The following is a 24,036-nucleotide window of genomic DNA, read 5'->3' on the forward strand; positions in this document are numbered from 1 at the left end:
AGAGGAAATATTGTTTGTTTTTCAAAAAGATTAGAGAAAGAAATTTTGCACTTAAAATTACTAATTCTGTACTAAACATTTTACAGCATAATCTGAGTTACCTTGCCTGCAAAACACACAGAATTTAGGCACTATTTAAATTGGCTTGAAATATAATTACTACTTCTTTCCTCTAAAACAAAATTACTTATGCACCACCTAAAATTACTTCTACATATTTCAAATTACATACAGACTACTTAAATTTACTTAAAGCATAATTAATTCCTTATTTCCTGTAAAAACGTGGCTCGTTACCCTCTTATTCTAGTGTACGTCCTCTACCTATTTGCAGGTAAATATAATTACTTTGTAATTTGACATAAAATATGCTAAAATTTCACTTAATTACAAGTACACCCTTAGTTGTGGGACATGTTAAAAAGTGCCACCAACTCATACATTAAAAGTTTGTCATTCCCCACTCATGCAATGGGATCATGAGTGTTAGCTTAGTCAAAGTTATTGATCCGAGCATCAGGCAGCAGATCTGCTCACTGTAAGGTCACCACTTTCCCTGATTCACATAATAAGTACCTCTCCATCTCCCTCCAGGTCTCCTCCTCTGGGACTTAATATCACCCAGGCACACAGGACTAAGATGCTGGCTCCACATGCTTTATTGTGTCAGAGAGCCCGCTGATTGGTTCAGACTGTGGGAAATCTCAGCCAGACTTAAACCCACACATTCATATGGAGATGGTGAAGTATAAATAAGAGGGATGAAGCCAGCAGAGATCAGAACACAGATCTCCACAGAGATCTCTGCAGGACATAAAACCAGGAATGGCGCCTAGAATCACTGCAGCAATGACCAATCCCCAGGAACATCAGACTCTGGCTCACAAGGTAAACTGAGGATTTTATTTGAACCAGTTTTGATATTGATTATAGGCACTTGCATTTTTTAAATTTTAACAAGTTTATTAACAACTTTGTTCTTCATTCTGCAGCTCAGAAAACCTCAGATGATTAAGCATAGAGCAAATCAATAGCTGCAACGAGTCCAAGTCTCTCCTTGGTCCAGAGTTCCTCAAACAGCAATGTGAGAAGGCAAACATCCTGGAAATGAGAGTTTGTTTCCTGATGCAGCTATAGCAGCAGAGAGACCTACTGACTGGCTTCAAGAAGATGGAGTTTTCCTCTGAGAAGAACTCTCAAGAGGTTGAGTTCCCTCATCTGAACTCCACAGTCCAGACAAGTGTCCAGTCAACAGCGCCCTCTGGGGGTGTGGTAGACACCTACAGACTGGAGTTAATAGATGAGCTAAAAAGGCCACATTGATCAAACATGATAGGACTGAATTCTTTGAAATTCAATGAACTTCTTCTTCTGTATGCTCAGAAGGCTTTACTTTGTGTGTTCTTGTGTGTGTGCAAGATGACATTTCCAGGGGAAATGACGGCAACAGTACCTTTCGTGTTAAGGAAGAAAACATCTTGTCATGTATGTAACATGAATGAAATCTGAAATATTCTTTATCCTTACTGTACATGTTATAGTAGCTTTCATTACCTTTTGGTTATGATATTTGTGACTTAAGTGTCCTCTTTAAGGACAGATTGTAACAAAAATGTAATAATGATTCAAAGCTGATCTGTTATAGGATCCACATGTTTACGAGGTTTTTTTTCTAAAAGGTTTTCTTACTGTCACAATTTTCTTGATCCTTATTGTGGGTTAAAAATGTGATTGTGATATTTGCACCTCTTGATCAATATTGACCTGTAAGGTCAGTTTTTGTTTAGTGAGTTTTTAATTAATATTTTTGTGTTATTTCAAATTAATTTGTCAAAGACACTGAGTACTGTAACTGCTGTAAACTTTGTCTTTCATAAAGACAGCTCTTTCTGATTACAGCTTTTCTTGTCGAAATCCACAAGTTGCTGTTGTGATGTATCATCACTTCCTGTTGGAGCTTTTATCATTGTTGAATAAACGGACTGCCTGCTGAAAACAATGTCTACTCATTATTTTATGTCATCACTAACATCTTTATAAAGATCAAAGACAAATGTTCTTCTATTTCTTAACTGTTAAGTTGACTGTAAATGCCTGTAAAATGTTGCTGTTGTAGCCAAACATACATGTTTAGTGCAAAACAAAGCACTTTTATGTTATTATTAGGAGTGTTATTAATATAATTTTACTCTGTTTGATTATAGTAAGTCATGTCATCAAACCAAATAAAATTCAAACACATGTTGTGCATATCTATTTATATCACCTTTAGGTGAATAAGAAGTTTAACGTTTTTGGAGTCTGGATTCACGTGACACTCTGATGTGACACTCAATAAGGCACACTTCTATTGCTCTTCCATGGAAAGCAGTCAAAGGACAGAGTGTGGGAAACCAGAAGAAGCTGACTCACAGACCCCCAGGGCAACAATAGATCAAGACCATTGCCCTGAAGGGACAGAGGATAAATGGGAGCATGACTTCAAAAACTGATGTTTTTAACTGTTATATTGGCTATTCCTCTTTTACCCAAAGTAGGATCACCATATCACTGTCTTGCACTACAACTACAAATTTTATAATAAGGTGTAAAACATATTTCATATGTAAAGTAGGAACAATGATGTGATGTAAAACAAAATTTGAAGACAAAACATCTTTAAAGTGTATGCAATTTTTAACAGAAGGGACAATTCAAGAATATTTGTATATTTTAAGAGATTTACCAATCATGGACAAAAAAAAGAATCAAGAATAAAGGAGGAAGCGTGGGAAAATTTTGGAGAACAGTGTTGACTGTAAATGACTATCACTCCACTAGCAGCTTGATAATTCTCCAGAGGGATTTGGCACACTTCGGGAAATTTTTCCCTCCCGGAAAGCTTCCCACCCTCACAGCTGAAACTACAGTCAATTATCAATCGTGATTGTAAATTTAAGTAGGACAGGCCAAAATATTTTGATCTTACTCTTGGTGGATTTTACAGTGTAATTGTAAGTTTAACTATCTGTCACAGCCATCCAATGGGATCTTTTCCCTCCAGATGGTTGGTGATGTAATGCTGTCTTTCTTTGACAACACACAGGCAGCATCTGTCACAGACGTCCCTTTGTAGCTCATTGAACACAGCACAGAGAGTCAGTGTGGGATACTGAAATCAACTTGCTACTCCCACTGACTTTACAGCATGTGTCAAAAGGACAGCAGAATGGTTCAGCAGTAATTTTAATAAAATCAATAGGCACAACACTTATAATGGTTTATTAAAAGATTAGGTTGTAATAAATTGAATATTTGATTAAATTTTCCATTAAAATTACACCAATTTTTATATATATAATTGTCTTGCTTCCCGTGAGCTAGCCAGGGAGCACAGCCGTTTATTGACATCTGCAGAAGAACACTGCCGCTAGCTAACTGCTCAGTGCAGCAACAGCACAGCAACAACAACAACAACAACAACACACAGGGCGCCCTCTGACCCCGGAAGGACACACCGTCGCAGTGAGAGGGCGTCACCCGTCACTATGGCAACATAAACAAAACATAACTGTACAAACAGAACCCCGAACAGCCCTGACCTGCTACAATATATATCCCGCTGCTTTTACACACGCACTCACATAACGCTCAGCGATTCTCTGCGCGATCAACCTCTCACATGTTTAAGCTTGCTGCGGGAGATTTCACTTGTCATGTTTGCATAGTAAGCTAATGATTGATAAGACGATGTCAGAGGAATTGGTGCGCAAATTATCATCACTCACCAATCAGTGCTGTCGCTCTCTATACACAGTTCGTGCAATTGCAAAGTGAAAGCAAAAAACAAGGCAAATTCAAACGCGATTTCAATAGGTCACATATTGGCAGTGGCTCACCGATGCCAAAGACATAATTACCCAGCTACATTTCCGAAAGAATGCAAAAGCATTGACATATATTTTTCCTTCCTACGATAGCCCGACGGGCAGGGCAGAGATAGATTTTGGTAGCCCGACTGGAAAAATCGCTAGCCCCGGGACGTCGGGCAGGCGATTTTGCGAGCCCTGTATCTGATTGAGGAATCACTCATCTTTGGAAAAGAGAGTTTATTACAGAGAAATGGCTTTTTCCAAAATAAAAGCTATACTATACGCTTCTTCTGGGCTATATTCTCAGCAGCATATTAAACATATCAGGTCCCCATGAGGAGAATCATGTGCTAACGGCTGTCTAAATGACTCGGGTAAAGTTAGTAGCATGCTTGTTATTTTTGTCTGTTTTCACTTGTCTTTGCACTAGGATGATGTCGGTGTAAATGTGCAGTCATATTTGTTGTGTTCCCACTAGTGCTGTCAGCGTAAATCTCGTTGAAATGACGTTAACGCCACAACACGGCAAATCTCCGTTAATGAGCTACGGCGGATGGCCTGTGCATGGGGCTGGACGGCCAACACGTTAACGAGCTAACTGCGCTAACACACTAGCTCCCACCCATGTAATTGAGCATTGCGTGGCACATCCAACATACTGTTTTACTTTAGTCCATGACGCGCTTACCTTCAGGGTAATACGTCACATGAAAACCAAAATAGTTCCAAACGCCAGATCTGAATGAGGGTGGGGGAGGTTCAATTTGCCATGTTGCAAGGAGAGCTTAACTTCTGTCTCGCTAGCTTGCCCTGCGCTCAGTGAATCTGCGTTCGACTACTCCGCCTAGGCTGCACTGTGGAGCGCAGATCCACTGAGCGCTCAACACAGACAGCATAGTCAGAAGGAAAGTTGATAAAATAAATTAAAAATTCATTTTGTATTGTTCGATACATATGGGTACCGAACCGAAAGCACTGTATCGAACGGTTCAATATCGATACGAGTATCGTTGCACCCCTAATATACACACACATATATATATATATATATATATATATATATATATAACACCCAGCACGCCCCTGCGGGCGGTTTATCCTTCAAGCTCGGGTCCTCTACCAGAGGCCTGGGAGCTTGAGGGTCCTGCGCAGTATCTTAGCTGTTCCCAGGACTGCGCTCTTCTGGACAGAGATCTCCGATGTTATTCCCGGGATCTGCTGGAGCCACTCGCCTAGCTTGGGAGTCACCGCACCTAGTGCTCCGATTACCACGGGGACCACCGTTACCTTCACCCTCCACATCCTCTCGAGCTCTTCTCTGAGCCCTTGGTATTTCTCCAGCTTCTCGTGTTCCTTCTTCCTGATATTGCTGTCATTCGGAACCGCTACATCGATCACTACGGCCGTCTTCTTCTGTTTGTCTACCACCACTATGTCCGGTTGGTTAGCCACCACCATTTTGTCCGTCTGTATCTGGAAGTCCCACAGGATCTTAGCTCGGTCATTCTCCACCACCCTTGGGGGCATCTCCCATTTTGACCTCGGGACTTCTAGGTTATACTCGGCACAGATGTTCCTGTACACTATGCCGGCCACTTGGTTATGGCGTTCCATGTATGCCTTGCCTGCTAGCATCTTGCACCCTGCTGTTATGTGCTGGATTGTCTCTGGGGCATCTTTACACAGCCTGCACCTGGGGTCTTGCCTGGTGTGATAGACCCCAGCCTCTATGGATCTTGTACTCAGAGCTTGTTCTTGTGCTGCCATGATTAGTGCCTCTGTGCTGTCTTTCAGTCCAGCTTTGTCCAGCCACTGGTAGGATTTCTGGATATCAGCCACCTCCTCTATCTGCCGGTGGTACATACCGTGCAGGGGCCTGTCCTTCCATGATGGTTCCTCGTCTCCCTCCTCTTTCTTGGGTTTCTGCTGCCTGAGGTATTCACTGAGCACTCGGTCAGTTGGGGCCATCTTCCCAATGTATTCTTGGATGTTCGTTGTCTCATCCTGGACTGTGGTGCTGACACTCACCAGTCCCCGGCCCCCTTCCTTCCGCTTAGCGTACAGCCTCAGGGTGCTGGACTTGGGGTGAAACCCTCCATGCATGGTCAGGAGCTTTCTTGTCTTTATGTCAGTGGCTTCTATCTCCTCCTTTGGCCAGCCTATTACCCCAGCAGGGTACCTGATCACGGGCAGGGCGTATGTGTTGATGGCCCGGATCTTGTTCTTACCATTCAGCTGACTCCTCAGGACTTGCCTGACCCTCTGCAGGTACTTGGTGGTTGCAGCCTTTCTAGCGGCCTCTTCATGGTTCCCATTTGCCTGCGGGATCCCCAGGTACTTGTAACTGTCCTCTATGTCTGCAATGTTGCCTTCTGGTAGTTCAATCCCCTCAGTTCTGACTACCTTCCCTCTCTTTGTTACCATCCGACTACACTTCTCCAGTCCGAACGACATTCCAATGTCATTGCTGTATAGCCTGGTAGTGTGGATCAGTGAATCGATGTCTCGTTCACTCTTGGCATACAGCTTGATGTCATCCATGTACAGGAGGTGGCTGACAACTGCTCCGTTCCGTAGTCGGTATCCGTAGCCAGTCTTGTTAATGATCTCACTGAGGGGGTTCAGGCCTATGCAGAACAGCAGTGGGGACAGAGCATCTCCTTGGTAGATCCCGCACTTGATGGTAACTTGTGCTATGGGCTTGGAGTTGGCCTCTAGTGTTGTGCGCCACATCCCCATTGAGTTCCTGATGAAGGCTCTTAGGGTCCCATTGATCTTGTACAATTCTAGGCATTCCAGTATCCAGCTGTGGGGCATTGAGTCATAGGCCTTCTTGTAATCAATCCAGGCAGTGCACAGGTTGGTCAGTCTGGTCTTGCAGTCTCGGCTGATTGTTCTGTCTACCAGTAGCTGGTGTTTTGCACCTCTGGTATTCTTGCCAATTCCTTTCTGTGTCCCGCTCATGTATTGACCCATGTGCCTGTTCATCTTAGCCGATATGATGCCTGACAGGAGCTTCCATGTAGTACTGAGGCAGGTTATTGGTCGGTAGTTGGAGGGGACCGGTCCCTTCTTGGGGTCCTTGGGGATCAGGACCGTCCGGCCTTCAGTTAGCCATTCCGGGTGTCTCTCGTTAACTAGCAGCTGGTTCATTTGTGCTGCCAGACGCTCGTGGAGTGCAGTCAGCTTCTTCAGCCAGTAGGCGTGAACCATGTCGGGCCCTGGTGCTGTCCAACTCTTCATACTGGAGACCCTTTCTTGGATATCTGCCACTGTGATGGTTACTGGACCCTGTTCAGGGAGGTCGCTGTGGTCTGCCCTCAGATCGACTAGCCACTGAGCATTGCCGTTATGGGTTGCATCCTTCTCCCATATGCTCTTCCAGTATTGCTCCATCTCCAGCCTTGGTGGTGCTGTTCTCTTATTGTTCCCTTGCCACTGAGAGTACACCTTTGCTGGTTCTGTGGAGAACAGCTGGTTTATTCTCCTGCCTTCTATCTCTCTGGTGTACCTCCTCAAGCGGCTGGCCAAGGCTGTGAGTCTTTGCTTGGCAGTTTCCAAGGCCTCAGGTATGGACAGCTTGCTGTATTTCTTAGGCACCTTATTTGTCGCACCTTTCTGCAACTCTGTTAGTTGGCTAACCTCCCTCCGTGCTACTTTGATCTTGCCCTCTAGCCTCCTTCTCCATGGAGGGTACTGCCCCTTGTGGCTGTTCAACTTGTAGCCAAGCATCTCACTGATCACTGCTGCCGTATTGTAGATCAGCTTGTTAGTGTCGGTAATCGTGGTTGTAGGTATTGCCCGTAGTGCTGCATTAACATCATCTAGCAGACCTTCTGAGGGTACTTCACGTAATCTTGGTAACCGGCTACGGGGGATCCAGGTTTCAAGCTTGGCCATGATCCTATTTTTCAGGTCAGTTCCTCTCGCACTCAACGATCCTTCTCCTATCGCACTTGGGGCTATGTACCCAATCTCGGGTGGGGGTGATGATATCTCCCCCCTGACCTGGCGTCCTGACTCCTCCTTGCCGTAGCATTTGTGTTGTACCTCGTCAATCTCTAGCTGTGAGAGCAGTCCCTTCTTTCGAATGTTGGAACACTATATATATATATATATATATATATATATATATATATATATATATATATATATATATATATATATATATATATATATATATATATATATATATATATATATATATATATATATAAATTCCCCCATAGGTGAAAATTCCCCAACGGGATGATAAGCGTGCGCTTAGTCAAAGTTATCGATCCCAGCATCAGGCCTCCCTGGGAGGTCACCACTTTCCCTGATTCACATAGAACTCTGAACCTATCTCTCCCTCTCCCTCCAGTCCTCCAGCTGTTTCCCTGAAACCTATTATCCCCTGGGCATACTGGAGCATGTTGCTGGCTCCACATGCCTTATTGTTTGACAGAGCCCGCTGATTGGTTTAGACTGTGGGAAACCTGAATCAGAGTAAGACTCACACATTCATATGGAGATGCTGTAGTATAAATAGGAGGGATGAAGCCAGCAGAGATCGGTGCTATCTACAGAGACTTCTAGAGCACAGAAATCCAAGCATGGCACCTAAAGTCACTGCAGCAATGACCAGTACCCCAGAGCATCTGACAATGACTCACAAGGTAAGTGGAACATAGAATTTACATAATATTCACAGCATGCCAGTAATCATGAAAGCTTGTGTTCTGTTAAGGCTAACTTCATCCTCCCAAATGATGTTATTAATGACTTTGTTCTTTTTTCTGCAGCTCAGAAAGCCTCTGGTGGAGAAGTTACGCAGAGAGCGAATCAACACCTGCATTGAGCAGCTCAAGTCTCTCCTGGGTCCAGAGTTCCTCAAACAGCAGCCAGACTCCAACCTGGAGAAGGCAGACATCCTGGAGATGACCGTTTGCTTCCTGACACAGCTACAGCTGCAGAACCAGCAGCAGAGAAACCTGCTGAACAGCTTCAGCAAGCTGCAGACAGCTTCTGATGAAAATCTGAGAGAGGATGACCTCTTTCCTCTGAGTTCCACAGTCCAGACAAGCACCACGAAAGACAACAGCGCCCTGTGGAGGCCGTGGTAGAGACTCACATAAAGTAGTCCCTAATACAATGGTTTAAAATACCATATTGGTCAAAGATTACTGGACTGAATTCCTTGAAATTCTTTGTACTTTTTCTTCTGTAGTTACAGAAGTCTTTACTTTGTGTGCTTAATGTGTAATTTCCTGGTAAATGACACCAGTACTGTTTTTCATGTTAAGAAAGAAAACATCTTGCCATGTATGTTGCATGAATCAAATTGATTGCATCAGCAATGATTATTATTTCTTTATTATTATTATTATTTACATTTTTATGTAGATGTTATTATTACATTGTGATTAGAACCTTTGATCTGTTTTAAGGTCACTTTTTATTTTGTTTAGTAATTTGGCGTTTTGTCTTTCATAAAGACAGCTGTTCCTTTACTCGCTTTGAGTACAGTGTTTCTTGTAGTCATTTACAAGTTATTGCTGTGATGTATCATCACCTGCTGTTTGAAGATTTATACTTTATGCGCCTCACTTTGTCTCATTGAATAAACAAACACTGCCAGATGGAAACGATGTCTCCTGATATCTTTGGGTATTTTTTAAGGGCATTTGATCATTTTTGAGTAGAAGCTGAAGTTTCACTCTGCACGTTTAATCTAACTCTCTGCTTTCAAGACGCTTTATGGTCAACCTTTCAAAGAGAAGAAGCAGTTTCTGATAGGTTACAGCTTTTGGAACTTTTGAATTCATTTTCAGATCTCTTTTACTTATTTGTAGTTTATATTTTTTATTTAAACGAGATACAGTTAACATGACAATTCAAAAGTCTACATCAAGAAACACCATCATTCCTATGGAGTATTATCTATGCAAGGTTTTATGCTTGTACCAAAGAAAAGTTAAGATAAAAAGCTGGTTTACAGTGTTTTGTTTTTTCAAAAAAGCTAAACTTTTGTTGTCCATGTGTCCATGTGAACTGTAGACTCAGGGTCTTGGTCTTAACTGAGAGGTGGGGCCCTCAGTCCGACAGGTGTGGTCTTCTGCTGCTGTAGCTCATTTTTTTTTCAAGGTTTAACAAAGATGCTCTTCTGCATAACTTGGTAGTTATAATAATTGGTTTCCCCTCCTCTCAGCTCCTCTGAGGAACACAGATTAACACACAAGGGATCTGAGAGGTGCACAGAAGTGAGCTACACAATTTGCAGAAGGGGCAATTTGAGATAGGAGACTTAAAGGTACAGTAGTGGCAGAGGAGAATGTAGCATCTGATGGTATCCTGTAGGATGGCTTTGGAAGTGATGCTACATAAAACAGCGCTCACTTCAAGAAAAATAAGTGATGATAGAGGCAAAAATTAAACAGTGTAAGTTGAAGAACATTGTCCATAGTTTTTGTGGAATGAGTAAGTACAGGAAAGTATTCAAAGGTTAAGGCGATTAGGGACATAAATAGACATGGGAAGAACAAGTGAAGAGCGTGTGTTGACAAAATAGAAGGAGCACTTTGAGGAGCGGATGAATGAAGTAAATGAGAGAAAGAGAGAGGCAGAGAGATGGAGAATAGTTAGTGAAGAGGAAAGTTCAGAGAATTAATAAGGAGGAAATGAAGGCAGCTAAAAAAAGTATGGAGATTGAAAAGCCGGTTGGTCCAGATGACTGGATGCCTGGAGAATGGAGAAGAAGTGTACTGGTACAAATTTTCAAGGACAAAGTGAAAAAAAGGTTAAAACGAAGATTAAACCAAGGTTAAAAGCAAAGGAGAGCAGCAGAGATGATTCATGTGGATTCATTCATGTAGAGAAAGAGCACCGCAGATACAGTATAATGCTTGCTTTGTGAGTGCTGGGGTTGCACTGTCTTTGTGGATCTAGAGAAAGCATATGATAGGGAGCCAAGAGAGGAACTACAAATGAGAAAGTAGTTGTAGCATATATTTGAGGCTGGTGATGGACATTTATGAGGACAGGAAGACAGACATGTAGTATGCAGCAGGTGAGAGAAAAAGGTTCAAGATGGGGATGGGATTACATCAGGGATCAGCTCTGAACCCCTTCTTGTTTGCAGTGGTGATGGACAGGTTGACAGACGAGGTCAGGCAGGAGTCTCCCAAGTGGCCACATGAGAAACTGGGACTGTTTTGGAGGCTCCCACCAATATGTTTATAAAGAGATTAAATTAATATTGAGCAGAGCTGAGTTCATCTTATTGGGGTGGCCCTCCAGAGTCCTATTAGACAAAGTATAAAAGTTTAACTTTTATACTTTGTCTAACTTTACCTTCACACAACCAATATATAAATGCCATGAAATGTGGAGGGACCCATTCGGTAGTTCTGTCAACTGGGCTCCTTCTGTCTTTCAGGTACTGGGGTACTGCATGTCTACTTTTTGGTACTTTTTCTTTTTTTGATAAATAGCAAGCGTATTATTCTGTCAGTATTGCGCAAAATCACTTCCAGCACTTTGTTGAAATAACATGTAAATAGATAGATAGTTACCCTGAGAAGGTATACCTAGTAAAGTATCTGGCGAGAGTATCCACGTGGGCACACCAACTAGTTAAAAATCAGTAGCCACTTTCAGTCTTACAATACTACTATTGTAGTCTGTCAAAAGAACATTTTACTATAAAACCTTTGAGAAATGTCTGTTTTCTGTTTCTGTAATGACTGATGTAATGTCTTTTTATCTTTATGTTGTGCTTTTAAATACAGTGAGCACCCTAAAAAAATGCAAAACTGACATATAACCAGGCTCAAGTGGGTATACATTCTCTGCTTATCTCCTCTCCATCTGTCTGTGCTGTCTGTGTAGGGGCTCAGGTTTCTCATTTCCCTGCCTCTGAGCCCCCCACAGCTCCATGCACAAGGCCGAACGTGCCCCAGTCACACGCCCTCCTCTTTCTCTGCTGCTGGGAGCCACAGCGACACACGGCTTCCCACACTTCTGTATGCAGCCTGCTCAGCAGCACACACAATAGAAGTGTGTCTGCTCTAACAAAGCCTCGGGACCATTCTCAGGCAGGGAAAGCACAGAGGCCCACTTCACAACCATCTGGTTTTGCTATAACTGGCTGCTGAGAAAAAGAGACTGAGAAAATATTAAACATTAAAAATATTAATAATGCTTTTACCTCATTTTGAAAGTTATTTAATATTATTCATTTGAGTTGTCTTTTTTATCATTAGAAATAATTAAAGACAGAAACAGTGGTGCTATTTGAGAATAAAAAGCCACGTATTTAAAAAATGTTGTAGTGAGTATTTGCTGTTGCAGTTGAGATGTTAATAATATGTTAGTAATGAGTTTTATCATCCACACAGCACATTTTACAGTCTTTTTAGTGTCGATTAGATTTGTGTCGTTGAAGTGTCTGTCCTATGTCCCATCATGGTCCATGTGCATAGTCTAAGCTTCACAGAAGGAAACAAAATTTTCCCGTGTCCACTTCAGGAAGAGCATTTTCCCACTGATCTCTCTTATGTATGGCATACAGATAAAGCATCCCACCTGTTCTCTATGACAGCCATTAAATGTGCTCTATTGTCCTGAGCTCTGAGGCCCCTGATTGGCCAGAAAGCAGTGAAAGCGCAAGATGAGCAGCATAAATAAGGAGCAGGCACACAGAAGTAAACAGAGACGTCGTCTGAACCTTTGCAAGCAAGACCAGAACTTCCCACAAGAAAAAACAGACCTCGTCATGGCTCTCTACGCAGATCTCACTCTTCAAGACACCATGAAGGAGCAACTGTTTAGGTGAGCTGAAGTTCTGTTTCTCTATTCCTAGTACGAGCTGTTCACCAGAAATGTACTTTTCACCAAAAGGACAAATATGTTAACATTGTTGTGACTTTTCTTTCAGATGTAAACTTCACATGCTGGAGAAGAAATGCAGCACCGGAGTGGAGAAGCTGAAGGCTCTGATTGCAGAACATCTGCAGAATGGTCTCCCTCTCTCAGACTTACTGGAGAAAACAAAGTCATTGCTCACGTTAAGAAAAGCCCTGCTGACACACAACGGCTACTCCAAATATTCAAGGGACATTTTACGCCTGTTTCCCGATGCAGAGGATGACGTGGCTCCACTGTGCTTTTAAGAACAAAACACGAACTACAAAAAGTCATCGAAACTGGATTCAAACCACCGCATTTTTAATGGCAGTGATGCAAGCTGGATCTCTGTGTTAAAAATCTACTGACTGTTAAAAGATGCATTATTTGCATTACGACAAGGAGACTCTCAAGGGCACCTGCGGCACATTTCAACCATTTTACTGAGTATTTCTTTTTTTAAAAGGAAACATTTATTTTAGCTCATACGATATGATTTCAGTCGAGCTTTAACAGGAGCCTGTGAAAGATAACTGAATTCAGGGTCAAAAGTGGTTGTTGACTGTGCAGAAGATGTGTTTTGCTGCTATTTGTGGGATTTATGTTTCTTGTGGTTGTCAGATTTTTATGTGAAGGCCACAGAAGAAAAATCCAGCCTCGAAACTATGCAACAATTAGTTGTTGTTTGTGTAATTACTATTTTTTTTTCACCAGAATTTTAGCAGTATAATTTTTACATTTTATACCAACAGTAACACTGTGTGATTATATTTTTGCATATGTATTTTGCTGCCTTGTTTCAAGGTATATTTGATAAAATCCTTTAATACAAACCTTTCTTTTGAAAGGAGATTCATCTCTGTTTATGCTGTGTATGCATATTTTGTTTATTCATCAGTTTCGTTTTTATTCATCCAAAGTGGATTTTAATTTGTTTTTATGTTGTTGTTTTTTTGCATATTTCAAGAAAATAAATATGTGAAGATCAAATTCTTGTCATGTGACTTTATTTGAATTAATTTGGGAGAATCAAACTATTTAAATATATTGTGTTGATTCAAGAAACTTTATTATAATTTTATTAAATGTATTATATTTTCACACTCCCTTGAGTGGAAATTTTAAACACCATGTTTCATGAGAAAGGCTTGATCAGTGTGAAAAGATGCTAATCGTAGACTATGATAATGTCTGAATTTGATGACATAGAGCAAGGGTTCCAATGGCAGCCCTTGACAACCATTCGTGTGTGACTGACAGGCACATCCAGAAAGGAATGTAGTGCTATGCATTGCCTTTATCCACTTTATTTCATGCTATGATATAGCAGCTTGGAATGAGACAAAAAGAGATTTTCATTCATTTCTTCGATTTTAGCTCCTCTGTCCTGGTCATTATAGCAGACCTCACCTTCTTAGCACTGACAAATATTGTGGTTATCATGGGAAAAAAAACACAAGCCAGCACAACAACTTGTGTGCAGTTTTCTTGTGCAATTCTCAGTAACATGCTGACTCCCTAAATAGACACTCAGTCATCAGAGCACTGGGAGCATCTGATCTACAGTATCATATTTTAACAGGAGGACAGGACTTTAACACTGCTGTTAAGCCATCATTCAAACACTAAATTTGCTTGTGAAAAAGTGCTGCTAATCCCATCAGCATATGCAGTAGCTATATGTCATGCTGTTTTATATAACACCACATTTTAGAATGATGAAATATGGTGTAAGCCAGGGGTGCCCAATCCCGGTCCTCGAGAGCTACCGTCCTGCAGCTTTTAGATGCATCCCTACTCCAACACAGCTGCATCAAATGGTTTGATTACCTCTTCAGCATGCCATCATGTTTGGCAAAGGCCTGATAACAAGCCATTCATTTGATTCAGCTGTGTTGGAGTAGGGATGCATCTAAAAGCTGCAGGACGGTAGCTCTCGAGGACCGGGATTGGGCAGCCCTGGTGTAAGCTATTAGCTCAAAAGAGAAGAGTTTTACCAGCATCTGTCTGTCTGTTCTACGGTCCGTCACATTTTTATGTGAACCTAACAAAAACAGTCATAGTCAAGTGAGAAATAAGCAGTTTTGCCAAAAGATGTTAAAACATTTTTCTCAGTAAACAGCAGGTAAAGTTACCCTGTTGTTTCAGATAACATTGCCTATTAAAAAACACGTTGCTAAACATGCAGAGCAGATTTTCAGTTTTATATAATTTCCATGATTAAATAATCAAAATAAGTCAAGCAAAATGTGTTGTTTTTTCTGATTGCTTTATTGCGCATCACTTGGCTTGAAGAGATACATTCATTTTGAGATGTTTTACAAATAACAGCGCCTTCATTGAAGGTATGTGTGCTGTCACTCACAGAGTCAATAAGCAACACGTTTGTCTTGAAGGTTATCTGCTAAAAATGCAGACAGTTAACACATTTAAAGACCAGAAAGGACATTTCAATCAGTAAAGTATGTGGATATCACATAAAATTTTACACATGTTCAACATGCATACATACATCACTGTCAGTGTAACCAACATTATATAGGAATTCAAACTGGGAATAATAACGTCTACTTTACAATGAATCGGAATGCGACTACTTTTGAAACACAAAATAACAGCCAACCCGTTGTCTGCAAATATTGCAGAAACACAGAATCTGACCTTTACAAAAGGCAATAATATAGATTAAAGGAAAATGCTGCACAGGCACCCTTCAAAATAAGACAATCCCAGAAACAAGTACAATTACAGGTACTTCTACGAAGATAGAGTTTTTACTTCCAAGCACACTTTTACACAAGTCCTTCCAAGGCTTCTACCAAGGTCTCCATAGAGCAGTGCTGACTGGACTTTTGTCTTTGATGATGCTCGTCTGGACTGTGGAGCTAGATAAGTTGGCCTCTCTCAGGTTCTTATTAGAAGAAGCATGCAGGTTGTTGACATGGTTCAGCAGTCTTCTCTGGGACTGAGTCTTCACCTCATCTTTGGACAGGAAATGGACCATTTCTTGGACACACCTGGAGTAGCCCTGATCGACTGTTGCAGAGTTCACAGCTTGACGCTGCTGCTGCAGTCGTCTCAGGAAGCAAACTGTCATCTCCAGGATGTCCGCCTTCTCCAGTTTGGAGTCTGGCTGCTGTTTCAGGAACTCTGGACCCAGCAGAGACTTGAGCTGCTCAATGCTGGTGTTAATTCGCTCTCTGCGTAACTTCTCCACCAGAGGCTTTCTGAGCTGCAGAAAGAAGAACAATAATATTACTAAACTTGTTCAGTGGCACAGTTTTTAGCACAAAAAAAATCAGTTGGCTGTATGTGATATTAAAATATCTATGAGTCTCCAGTTTACCTTGTGGGTCAGAGTTGGATGCTCCTGAGAACCGGTCATTGTCGCAGTGACAGGTGCCATGGCTGGATCTCTGTGCTGTAGCGAGAATCTGATCTCTGCTGGCTTCATCCCTCCTATTTATACTCCCACATCTCCATATGAATGTGTGGGTCTTGGTCTGACTGGAGTTTCTCACAGTCTGAGCCAATCAGAGAGCTCAGCAAGACAATAAAGGATGCAAGACACTGAATGGTGTTATTGCCTTAAGGATAATGGTTAGATCTCAGGGGAACAGCTGGCGGGCTGGGGGGAGGTTGATGGAGAGAGACTCACACAGCTCTGTGTGGATCTGGGAAAGTGGTGACCCTGTAGAGAAAGCTGATCTGCTGCCTGATGCTGAGATCAATGACTTTGACTGAGCACAGGCTCATCATAACAACAGAAAACACATCTGAAACGGTCATGAAAATATGTTAAGCTTAGACAACCACATATTTCTGCCTTATTTACAACAAACGTGTCACAATTAGGTGTCATTTTAACTTGACTAGAATGCATCAAAGTAATACTCTTGAGATATTTTTGTTGATACTGTTATCGCACAAAATACTATCGCAGATACAACAGAAACTTTCCTCAACACATCTCCCTATCAACAGCTGGATTAATGAGATTTTTAATAAAGTTTGATTATTGATACAACCTAAACTCATCAGACCACAACCAGCACACGATCAATTCATGAGTGAACACCCTTTATCCTATCAAAATCATTATCATCATCATCATCATCATCATCAAAAAAAAAAAAAAAACTTAAGGAAAAAGAAATTAAGAAAAAAAGCCTGGAATGCAGAGAGACAATCTGAGTTCGAAGAAGGAGAAAAGGAGCCTTTGAATTTTCATTAATCCAAAAATGTCTGCATTCCTTATAGCAGTTTTACAAAAGCCTGGTAATGACGAGTCTTGATGGCTGGAATTTCCATTCACAGGCAATGAGACAAAACTCGTAAACTGACTCCATAATTAATGTGATGTGCAACCAGACACACTTCTTTTGTTCTTGAAAGCAGTAAATGGGGAGAGTGTGGGAAACCAGAGAAAACCCACTCACAGAGCCCCTGAGGGACAATAGAGGCAGGCCAGACAAAGATGTCTGTGAAGGGGGAGGAATTCTTTACCACTGAATTTAAACTTTTTACATAATTTACTCACTCAAGATGAGAAAATGTTAATTTAGAGTTCTTAATAATTATATTTTTTGTACAGATATTAAATATATTCTTTGAAAACTTTTGTTATGATTTGTGGTTTTGTTTAAATAAAATCTAAATTATTTTTTTGAATAAATTTTATTTTTAAATACAATTTAAATTAAAGAAAAGTGCCAAATTATCACACTGTTTTTAAATTACATTTTTATTTGTAGTTCTACATTGTTACCAATGACCAATTTTAAACTCCCGACAGCTACATCATTATAACAATGTGTATTACCTGGATACATTTTCATGACAAAAGAAAAAGTAAGTAAAATAGTAACAGCTATAATAATGTACAATTAAAAATAAATAAATAAGACAAGGCATACTTTATCTAGTCCAAAAATAGCAGCCAATACATTAAATAGTTCAATAAAATACAATATGACAAATCAAAAAAGTTTAATAAAGTTAAAAAAGAGCCTAATTAACCTGAAAATAAAGTAGAATAAAATAAATGAAATATTTTAAAGTAAAAATATAAAATAAAAAAAGGAGAATGTCATATTTATTACATATTTTTCTTAATAAATACTTATAATGACCTTATATCATCTACCTGCTCAATCGTGTCTACACCCATCTGGACCAGCCGGCGAGCACTGTGAGGGTCATGTTTTTTGACTTTTCCAGTGCTTTCAACACCATCAGGCCGACCCTCCTGGGTGATAAGTTAGCAGCGATGCAGGTGGATGCTTCTCTGGTGTCCTGGATTGTTGATTACCTGACAGGAAGACCACAATATGTACGTCTCCCACAGTGTGTGTCTGACAAGGTGATCAGCAACACAGGGGCACCACAGGGGACTGTCCTCTCCCCCTTCCTCTTCACCCTCTACACCACAGACTTCAGCCACTGCACAGAGACATGCCATCTTCAGAAGTTTTCTGATGACTCTGCGGTGGTTGGATGCATCAGCAGGGATGATGAGACAGAGTACCGGGCTGTGGTCGACTCCTTTGTCACGTGGTGTGAGCAGAATCATCTGCAGCTCAACGTGGCAAAGACCAAGGAACTGATCGTGGACTTCAGGAAGACCAGGAAACACTTGACCCCTGTTTCAATCCAGGGGGTCAGTGTTGACATTGTGGAGGACTATAAATACCTTGGAGTACACATTGACAATAAACTGGACTGGGCTAAAAACACCACAGCACTTTACAGGAAGGCCCAGAGTCGTCTCTATTTTTTGAGGCGACTGAGGTCCTTCTACATCTGCCAGAAAATGCTGAGGATTTTCTATGAGTCTGTGGTGGCCAGTGCGATCCTCTATGCTGTTGCATGCTGGGGGAGCAGGCTGAGGGTCGCAGATGCCAACAGACTTAATAAACTAATCCGTAAGGCCAGCAATGTTGTGGGGATGGAGCTGGACTCCCTCAAGGTGGTGTCGGAGAGGCGGATGCTGTCCAAGATAAAGACAATGTTGGATAACACCTCCCACCCACTCCATGACATGCTGGTCAGTCACAGGAGCTCGTTCAGTGAGAGACTGAGATTACCGAAAAGCACCACTGAACGACACAGGAAATCATTCCTGCCTGTGGCCATCTCCCTGTACAACGCATCCACTTAACACACTGTTTGCTGCTACAACTACACATGTTTCTTTTCCAACTATTTATCTATGAGTGACTTATGTATGTATGTATGTATATATATGTATATATTGTACTATTCTTAGTTAGTGTATTGTCTGTCTTGTCTTAATGTTGGTTTAAAATGGAGCACTGTAACAAAAAATAATTTCCCCCAGGGATCAATAAAGTATTCTGATTCTGATTCTGATTCTGATATGTCTGTGCAGGTATAGAAAGTAAATGCTCATACATAAAATTTAAATATAAAATACACATCCAAATATACTTTGTTGACTAACAGTTAGGTCACATCCCTAACCAAAATATTTGTGTTTATACTCACTCTCCTAGCTTAATTACTGACAGTGTCTACACAACAAACTCTGCCCTCATGGGAGAGCCGGGAGCTGCTGGTGTGTAGATGAATTAGCATTTAACAAGGCACATGCCCATTGTTGAGTGAGAGCTCAGTCAATGAACAGAGTGTGGGAAAACTGTGAGAGAGCGAGTCACAGTTCAGTGTGATTAGCATCTTCAACCTCACCAGCACCTGACTATTCTCCAAAGGGGAATTGGCACACTTCAGAGGAAGATTTTCTTCACTGTTTATTCTCTTTTTCCTTGTATTTCTTTCTCTGCTGGTCTCTCTTTGGTGCCAATTCTGTAACTTTTGCCAGCTTCATTTCCACTCTGTGTCGTGGGTCATTATTTCAATCTAAACCTCTTTACTTTTTCCACTGATGGATACTAAAATACCATGGCAATGTGGTCCTTTTTAAACAGGTTATAAAGGCTTTTTCCGCAAAGTACATTTTGACAAAGACTTTTTTTTAAATCAATGCCACAATATATAATTTGACTAACGATGGTGGGTAATAAATACAGAAAGGGACTCTAATAGCTAATATCTCAGGTGATATCTTATTTCCTGACTGAGAAAGTTAAACTAAACTTACATTATGTAAGTTTGGTTTAACTAATGCACTCTATTAAAACAAAAAAGGTAATAATCAAACTTCAGCATATGGCCTTGTGCTATGTCTCAGATTATTGCTTAATCTTAAAACACAAATCTGCCTTTCAATCCTGCTATTTTATTTTAACATCATGGGATTTTTAATGTGAAAGGTGCATATGGCGTGTTCTCACATGTGTGATGGGATGATCAGCGTGTGCTCAGTCAAAGTTATTGATCAAAGCATCAGGGGGAAGATCTCCTCTCTACAGGGTCACAACTTTCCCAGATTCATACAAGCCCCACCCATTACCCCCACCCCCAGTCCTCCACCTGTTCCCCTGAGACCTAGCTATTGTTCCTCCAGCAATAAAACAACATTCAGCATGTTGCTTCATCCACATTGTCTTGCTGAGCTCCCTGATTGGTCAAAATGGTGAGAAACTTCAGCCAGGCCAGAACCCACATATTCATATGGAGATGTGAGATTATAAATAGTGAGATGAAGATGATAGAGAGATGAGATTTCTACAGCACAGATATCCAGGCATGGCACCTACAATCACTGCAGCAATGAGTAATTCTCAGAAGCATTCAACTCTGAATCACAAGGTAAATTGCCCACCAATACCTAAACATATCTTTACAAATTGTCTCATATAATGCTTAAGTTACACTCTGGATAAAGTTTATTTACTATTTTCTTTCCTCTTTTTGCAGATTAGAAAGCCTCTGGTGTAGAAGTTACGCAGAGAGCGAATTAACAGCAGCATTGAGCAGCTCAAGTCTTTCCTGGGTCCAGAGTTCCTCAAACAGCAGACCGTTTGCTTCCTGAGACGACTGCAGCAGCAGCATCAAGCTGTGGCTTCAGCAGCTGTTGATAAGGGCTACTCCAGATGTGTCCAAGAGGTGGCACATGTTCTGTCCAAAGAGGAGGCGAACACTCTGTCTCAGAGAAGACTGCTGAACCACATCAACAAACTGCAAAACTCCTCTGACAACCTGAGAGAGGCTCATATCTCTCGTCTGAGCTACACAGTCCAGACTACCATGACCAAAGATAAGACTCGAGTCAACAGCTCCCTCTGGAGGCCGTGGTAGACACCAACTGACAGAAGATGTTAACAATGTGACCATGTTGGTTAAATATAAATAAGATTTTCAATGTTAAATGAGAAATCTGTGACAGATTTTGAGCACAAAGTTCTGTTGCACTGATAGTTTCTTTCTTTTTTAGAAACACAATATTGTTTTCTATGATAACATACTTTCTCTCATTGATGCATGATATGATAACTACCATAAAAACTGACCAAGCTTGGTTAGGAATGATCATACTTAACTTATATTCCTGTTGACAGGAGTTGTGAATTTTCTACCTACTTTTTTGTTTTAATATCACCCTTTCTGATGCACTTTTATGCATTGCTTTCTTATCTGGAAGATTTGTTGACCCATATTGGGTACTGGAATTATGTGTTCTATTATTAACATATTTTGCAGTGCAAAAAAGCATAAATGTGTGCATAACTCAAAATGTATTTTCTCTGATTGAGATTTGGGTCACTTTCTTTAGTTTATATTAAATTATCCTGCTGTGCCTTTTTTTAAACATACTGGAGCTGTTCATTCTACTCTGATTAAGGGCATTGACTAGAAATACAAGTTTTTGCTGCCATGCATCATCACCACTCATGCCTCAGTGAAAGTACGTAAACATGATGTGACCTCTTTATTCTTCACGATCAAAAATAAATAAATAAATAACTGAATATTGAGTTGTGTCACCTCATCCCTTCTACTGACAAAAGATCAGTGTTGGTCAAGCTTTTAGTGGAGCAGAGTTGTCATTGTTTACTGGAGCATTACATTGTTGAGATACATGAACCACATCTTTCAGTAAGGACACTTTCTGTTATGGCTGCCAAATATCTTGTAGCTGCTGCTGAAACACAGAAATCGATTCATTTCTTAAAACATATGATGACTTGTAAAATAAAACTGACAATTTGATCATTCCCATCTGTTGTTGTGCCTTTATTAGTCTTAAGGTTGGCAAGCTCCTCTTATTTCACAGTCTAGGATCACACTTCAAACATGTGGCCCTTGAGCCAGAACAGGCCATTTAAATGGTTGAATAAAGCCCTGAGAATGGCTTTTCAAAGCTGATAAATGCAAAGCAGAAGGTTTTCATGTTTAGACTACATGCTGCATTTGTAACAGGACTCTATTACTGAAAAACTGCAACATAACAGTTCTGACTAAACTCCCAATTCTGTCCAAGCTAGAAGTCAAGCTAATCATCAGTTTGACAGATTTCTGACTTCTTAAGGAGTTAACTCAACATGTTTTTTTTCATTTACTAAAGTAGTGTTGATTTCTAATGACAGTGGACTGGATGTGAAAAAAAGAAAGATCATTAGTTCTTGTACTTTGTAACATATACATTAGTACAAGTTATGCATCATATACGAGTGGGAGTGCATGTATTTGAGCCTGTATGTCTACTTTCGATCGTGCGCAGACAGGGACAATTACATTCAAACTTTTAGAAGGCTCAGCTTCCAATCGTCTCATAAATGCAGCGCTCCATAATTAATATTTATGGAATATGCTGTTTACAAATCTAATCAACGTAAATAATCAGAGATTCCAATCTAATCCACCCATTTTAGGGTGGAGCCTTTAGGTATCAAACCCGAGGCAAAGACTCAGTAATTAGAAGTGAAAGAAATGTGGCAAAGCAGATAAGATGACAAACAAGCACAACATTATTTCAGTCTCTTAACCACAGCAGTCCACCGAATCATCAAGCACTTATCCAGTACAGACACTGGAACATCACCTTGTCACTCCATAGACCTGTAAACAAACCAAACTGGTAATACAGTTGTTTTATATTAAAGTTTTTGAATTCATACAGTGCAAACCCTCTATTTAATATGCAGTCACAGCACAGAGCATCATGTACTCCAATTTCATGAGTGGAGAATAGATTTGTAGTCCCTTACATGGCAGCCGTCCTGTTCAAGACAAGTTTAGAGTGGTATGAATCCTGTAAAATGCGACCATTCATATCAATATGGGATCAATATGATGTGAGTCAACAACAGTACAAAACACTGCTTAGTTATGAGAAATCATCAATGTATGTGAGAAAACAGAAGCTACAGCTTCATCATTTCTGGTGAATTTGACTACATGTCTACTCTTTATTGTTTCTTTTTGCTCGCTCTCTCTCTCTTTGCTGTCTCCATCCAGCCCTCTTTATCTTCGTCTCTCAGTCTTGGTGCCGGCACAAAGTTAAATATTACTGGTAACAAAAAGCACTAACAGATTCATATCTATTTACAGCAACATTCAAACTGAATGCAGGTTGCAGACGGTTATTAACAGTCAACATCCTTTTGACTTGCTGTCACCTGGATCTGGAGCTGTACACTAAACAAACACTGAAGCCCAATTCAATAAGAACAAGAACAGACAATTTTTAAGAACTAAAATAAAAAAAATCATCTCCTTGGCTCGCAACTTGTGACATACCAGCAGACTACTGGCTCAGACAGTTAAAATTAACTAATAATCTCTAGTGATTTAAGATAGATTAGATAAAGTTTTTAACGCTATTTATAGGACAAATAAAAAAGCAGACATTTTATAAGTCACAGCAATGTCCCCTCAGTTTGAACTTTTGCTATATGTCAGTTAAAGTGTGTTTTAAATCTGCGTCACTGATTTGTGTCATGAAATTACATCTTCATCTTCTTGCTGCAGCCAAAGTCTTATTCAGTCTATTAAAATCAAACCAGCAACGCCTCTGTGTGAGCACACTGTAACATCATGATATCATCAACACTAGACATTAAACCTGTTTTCATTCTATCCTGTACTGGCGTCAGTTGACAAGTTGGGAAAATAAAACATTTGAAGATAATTTTAGAAAATAATACTAAAATGCGCTGTTATTACTACTATTACTACTATTAGTTATTTTTAGGGGTGCTCTGATGAAATTTTGAGGTGCCAAAGGGTTTCAGTCTCACTTGCCTATGTGCCTGGATTACAAAAAAATCCAAAATAAATTCAAACTTGTGCGCTCAGTTCTTAGTTTAATTCTTTCACCCTGGAAAAAGAATACTTCAAATAAGTCATCAAAAGCCCCCCAAATATCATACCATTC

General features: G+C 40.5%; 2 protein-coding genes, 1 long non-coding RNA gene and 2 pseudogenes across 5 annotated transcripts; 4 read left to right on the forward strand and 1 right to left on the reverse strand.

Annotated features, from left to right (window-relative positions):
* Positions 1–619: 619 nt before the first annotated feature.
* LOC308403020 lies at positions 620–1,999 on the forward strand. Its single transcript, XR_013972847.1, has 2 exons — positions 620–888; positions 993–1,999. It is a non-coding gene; the product is annotated as an uncharacterized lncRNA (long non-coding RNA).
* Positions 2,000–8,387: 6,388 nt separating this feature from the next.
* On the forward strand, positions 8,388–9,470 carry LOC308403016 (transcription factor HES-1-like; annotated as a pseudogene). The gene is made up of 2 exons (XR_013974833.1): positions 8,388–8,509; positions 8,636–9,470. The product of XR_013974833.1 is annotated as a transcription factor HES-1-like (transcript).
* A 3,016-nt stretch (positions 9,471–12,486) lies between these two features.
* On the forward strand, positions 12,487–13,727 carry LOC308403018 (uncharacterized protein). Its single transcript, XM_080892230.1, has 2 exons — positions 12,487–12,662; positions 12,769–13,727. The coding sequence occupies exons 1-2, from the start codon at positions 12,502–12,504 to the stop codon at positions 13,001–13,003; spliced, it is 396 nt and encodes a 131-aa protein (XP_080748356.1). The 5' UTR covers positions 12,487–12,501; the 3' UTR covers positions 13,004–13,727.
* A 1,267-nt stretch (positions 13,728–14,994) lies between these two features.
* LOC308403012 (transcription factor HES-5-like) lies at positions 14,995–16,242 on the reverse strand. The gene is made up of 2 exons (XM_080892226.1): positions 16,084–16,242; positions 14,995–15,969 (listed from the first exon to the last, which is right to left on the reverse strand). Exons 1-2 carry the CDS (start codon positions 16,189–16,191, stop codon positions 15,553–15,555), a joined length of 525 nt encoding a protein of 174 aa, XP_080748352.1. The 5' UTR covers positions 16,192–16,242; the 3' UTR covers positions 14,995–15,552.
* Positions 16,243–20,292: 4,050 nt separating this feature from the next.
* Positions 20,293–22,360, forward strand: LOC308403014 (transcription factor HES-5-like; annotated as a pseudogene). The gene is made up of 2 exons (XR_013974834.1): positions 20,293–20,468; positions 20,577–22,360. The product of XR_013974834.1 is annotated as a transcription factor HES-5-like (transcript).
* Positions 22,361–24,036: the final 1,676 nt, after the last annotated feature.

Source organism: Rhamphochromis sp. 'chilingali' (genome assembly GCF_963969265.1).
Source record: "Rhamphochromis sp. 'chilingali' genome assembly, chromosome: 9".
In the NCBI taxonomy this organism is placed as follows: domain Eukaryota; kingdom Metazoa; phylum Chordata; class Actinopteri; order Cichliformes; family Cichlidae; genus Rhamphochromis; species Rhamphochromis sp. 'chilingali'.

Bases quoted from the DNA above. Each gene is read 5' to 3' on its own strand.
- LOC308403018 (XM_080892230.1), top strand. From the start codon at position 12,502: ATGAGCAGCATAAATAAGGAGCAGGCACACAGAAGTAAACAGAGACGT. The intron at 12,663-12,768 runs GTGAGCTGAAGT...CTTTTCTTTCAG, and splicing joins ATGAAGGAGCAACTGTTTAG to ATGTAAACTTCACATGCTGG.
- LOC308403012 (XM_080892226.1), bottom strand. From the start codon at position 16,191: ATGAAGCCAGCAGAGATCAGATTCTCGCTACAGCACAGAGATCCAGCC. The intron at 15,970-16,083 runs GTAAACTGGAGA...TTCTTTCTGCAG, and splicing joins ATCCAACTCTGACCCACAAG to CTCAGAAAGCCTCTGGTGGA.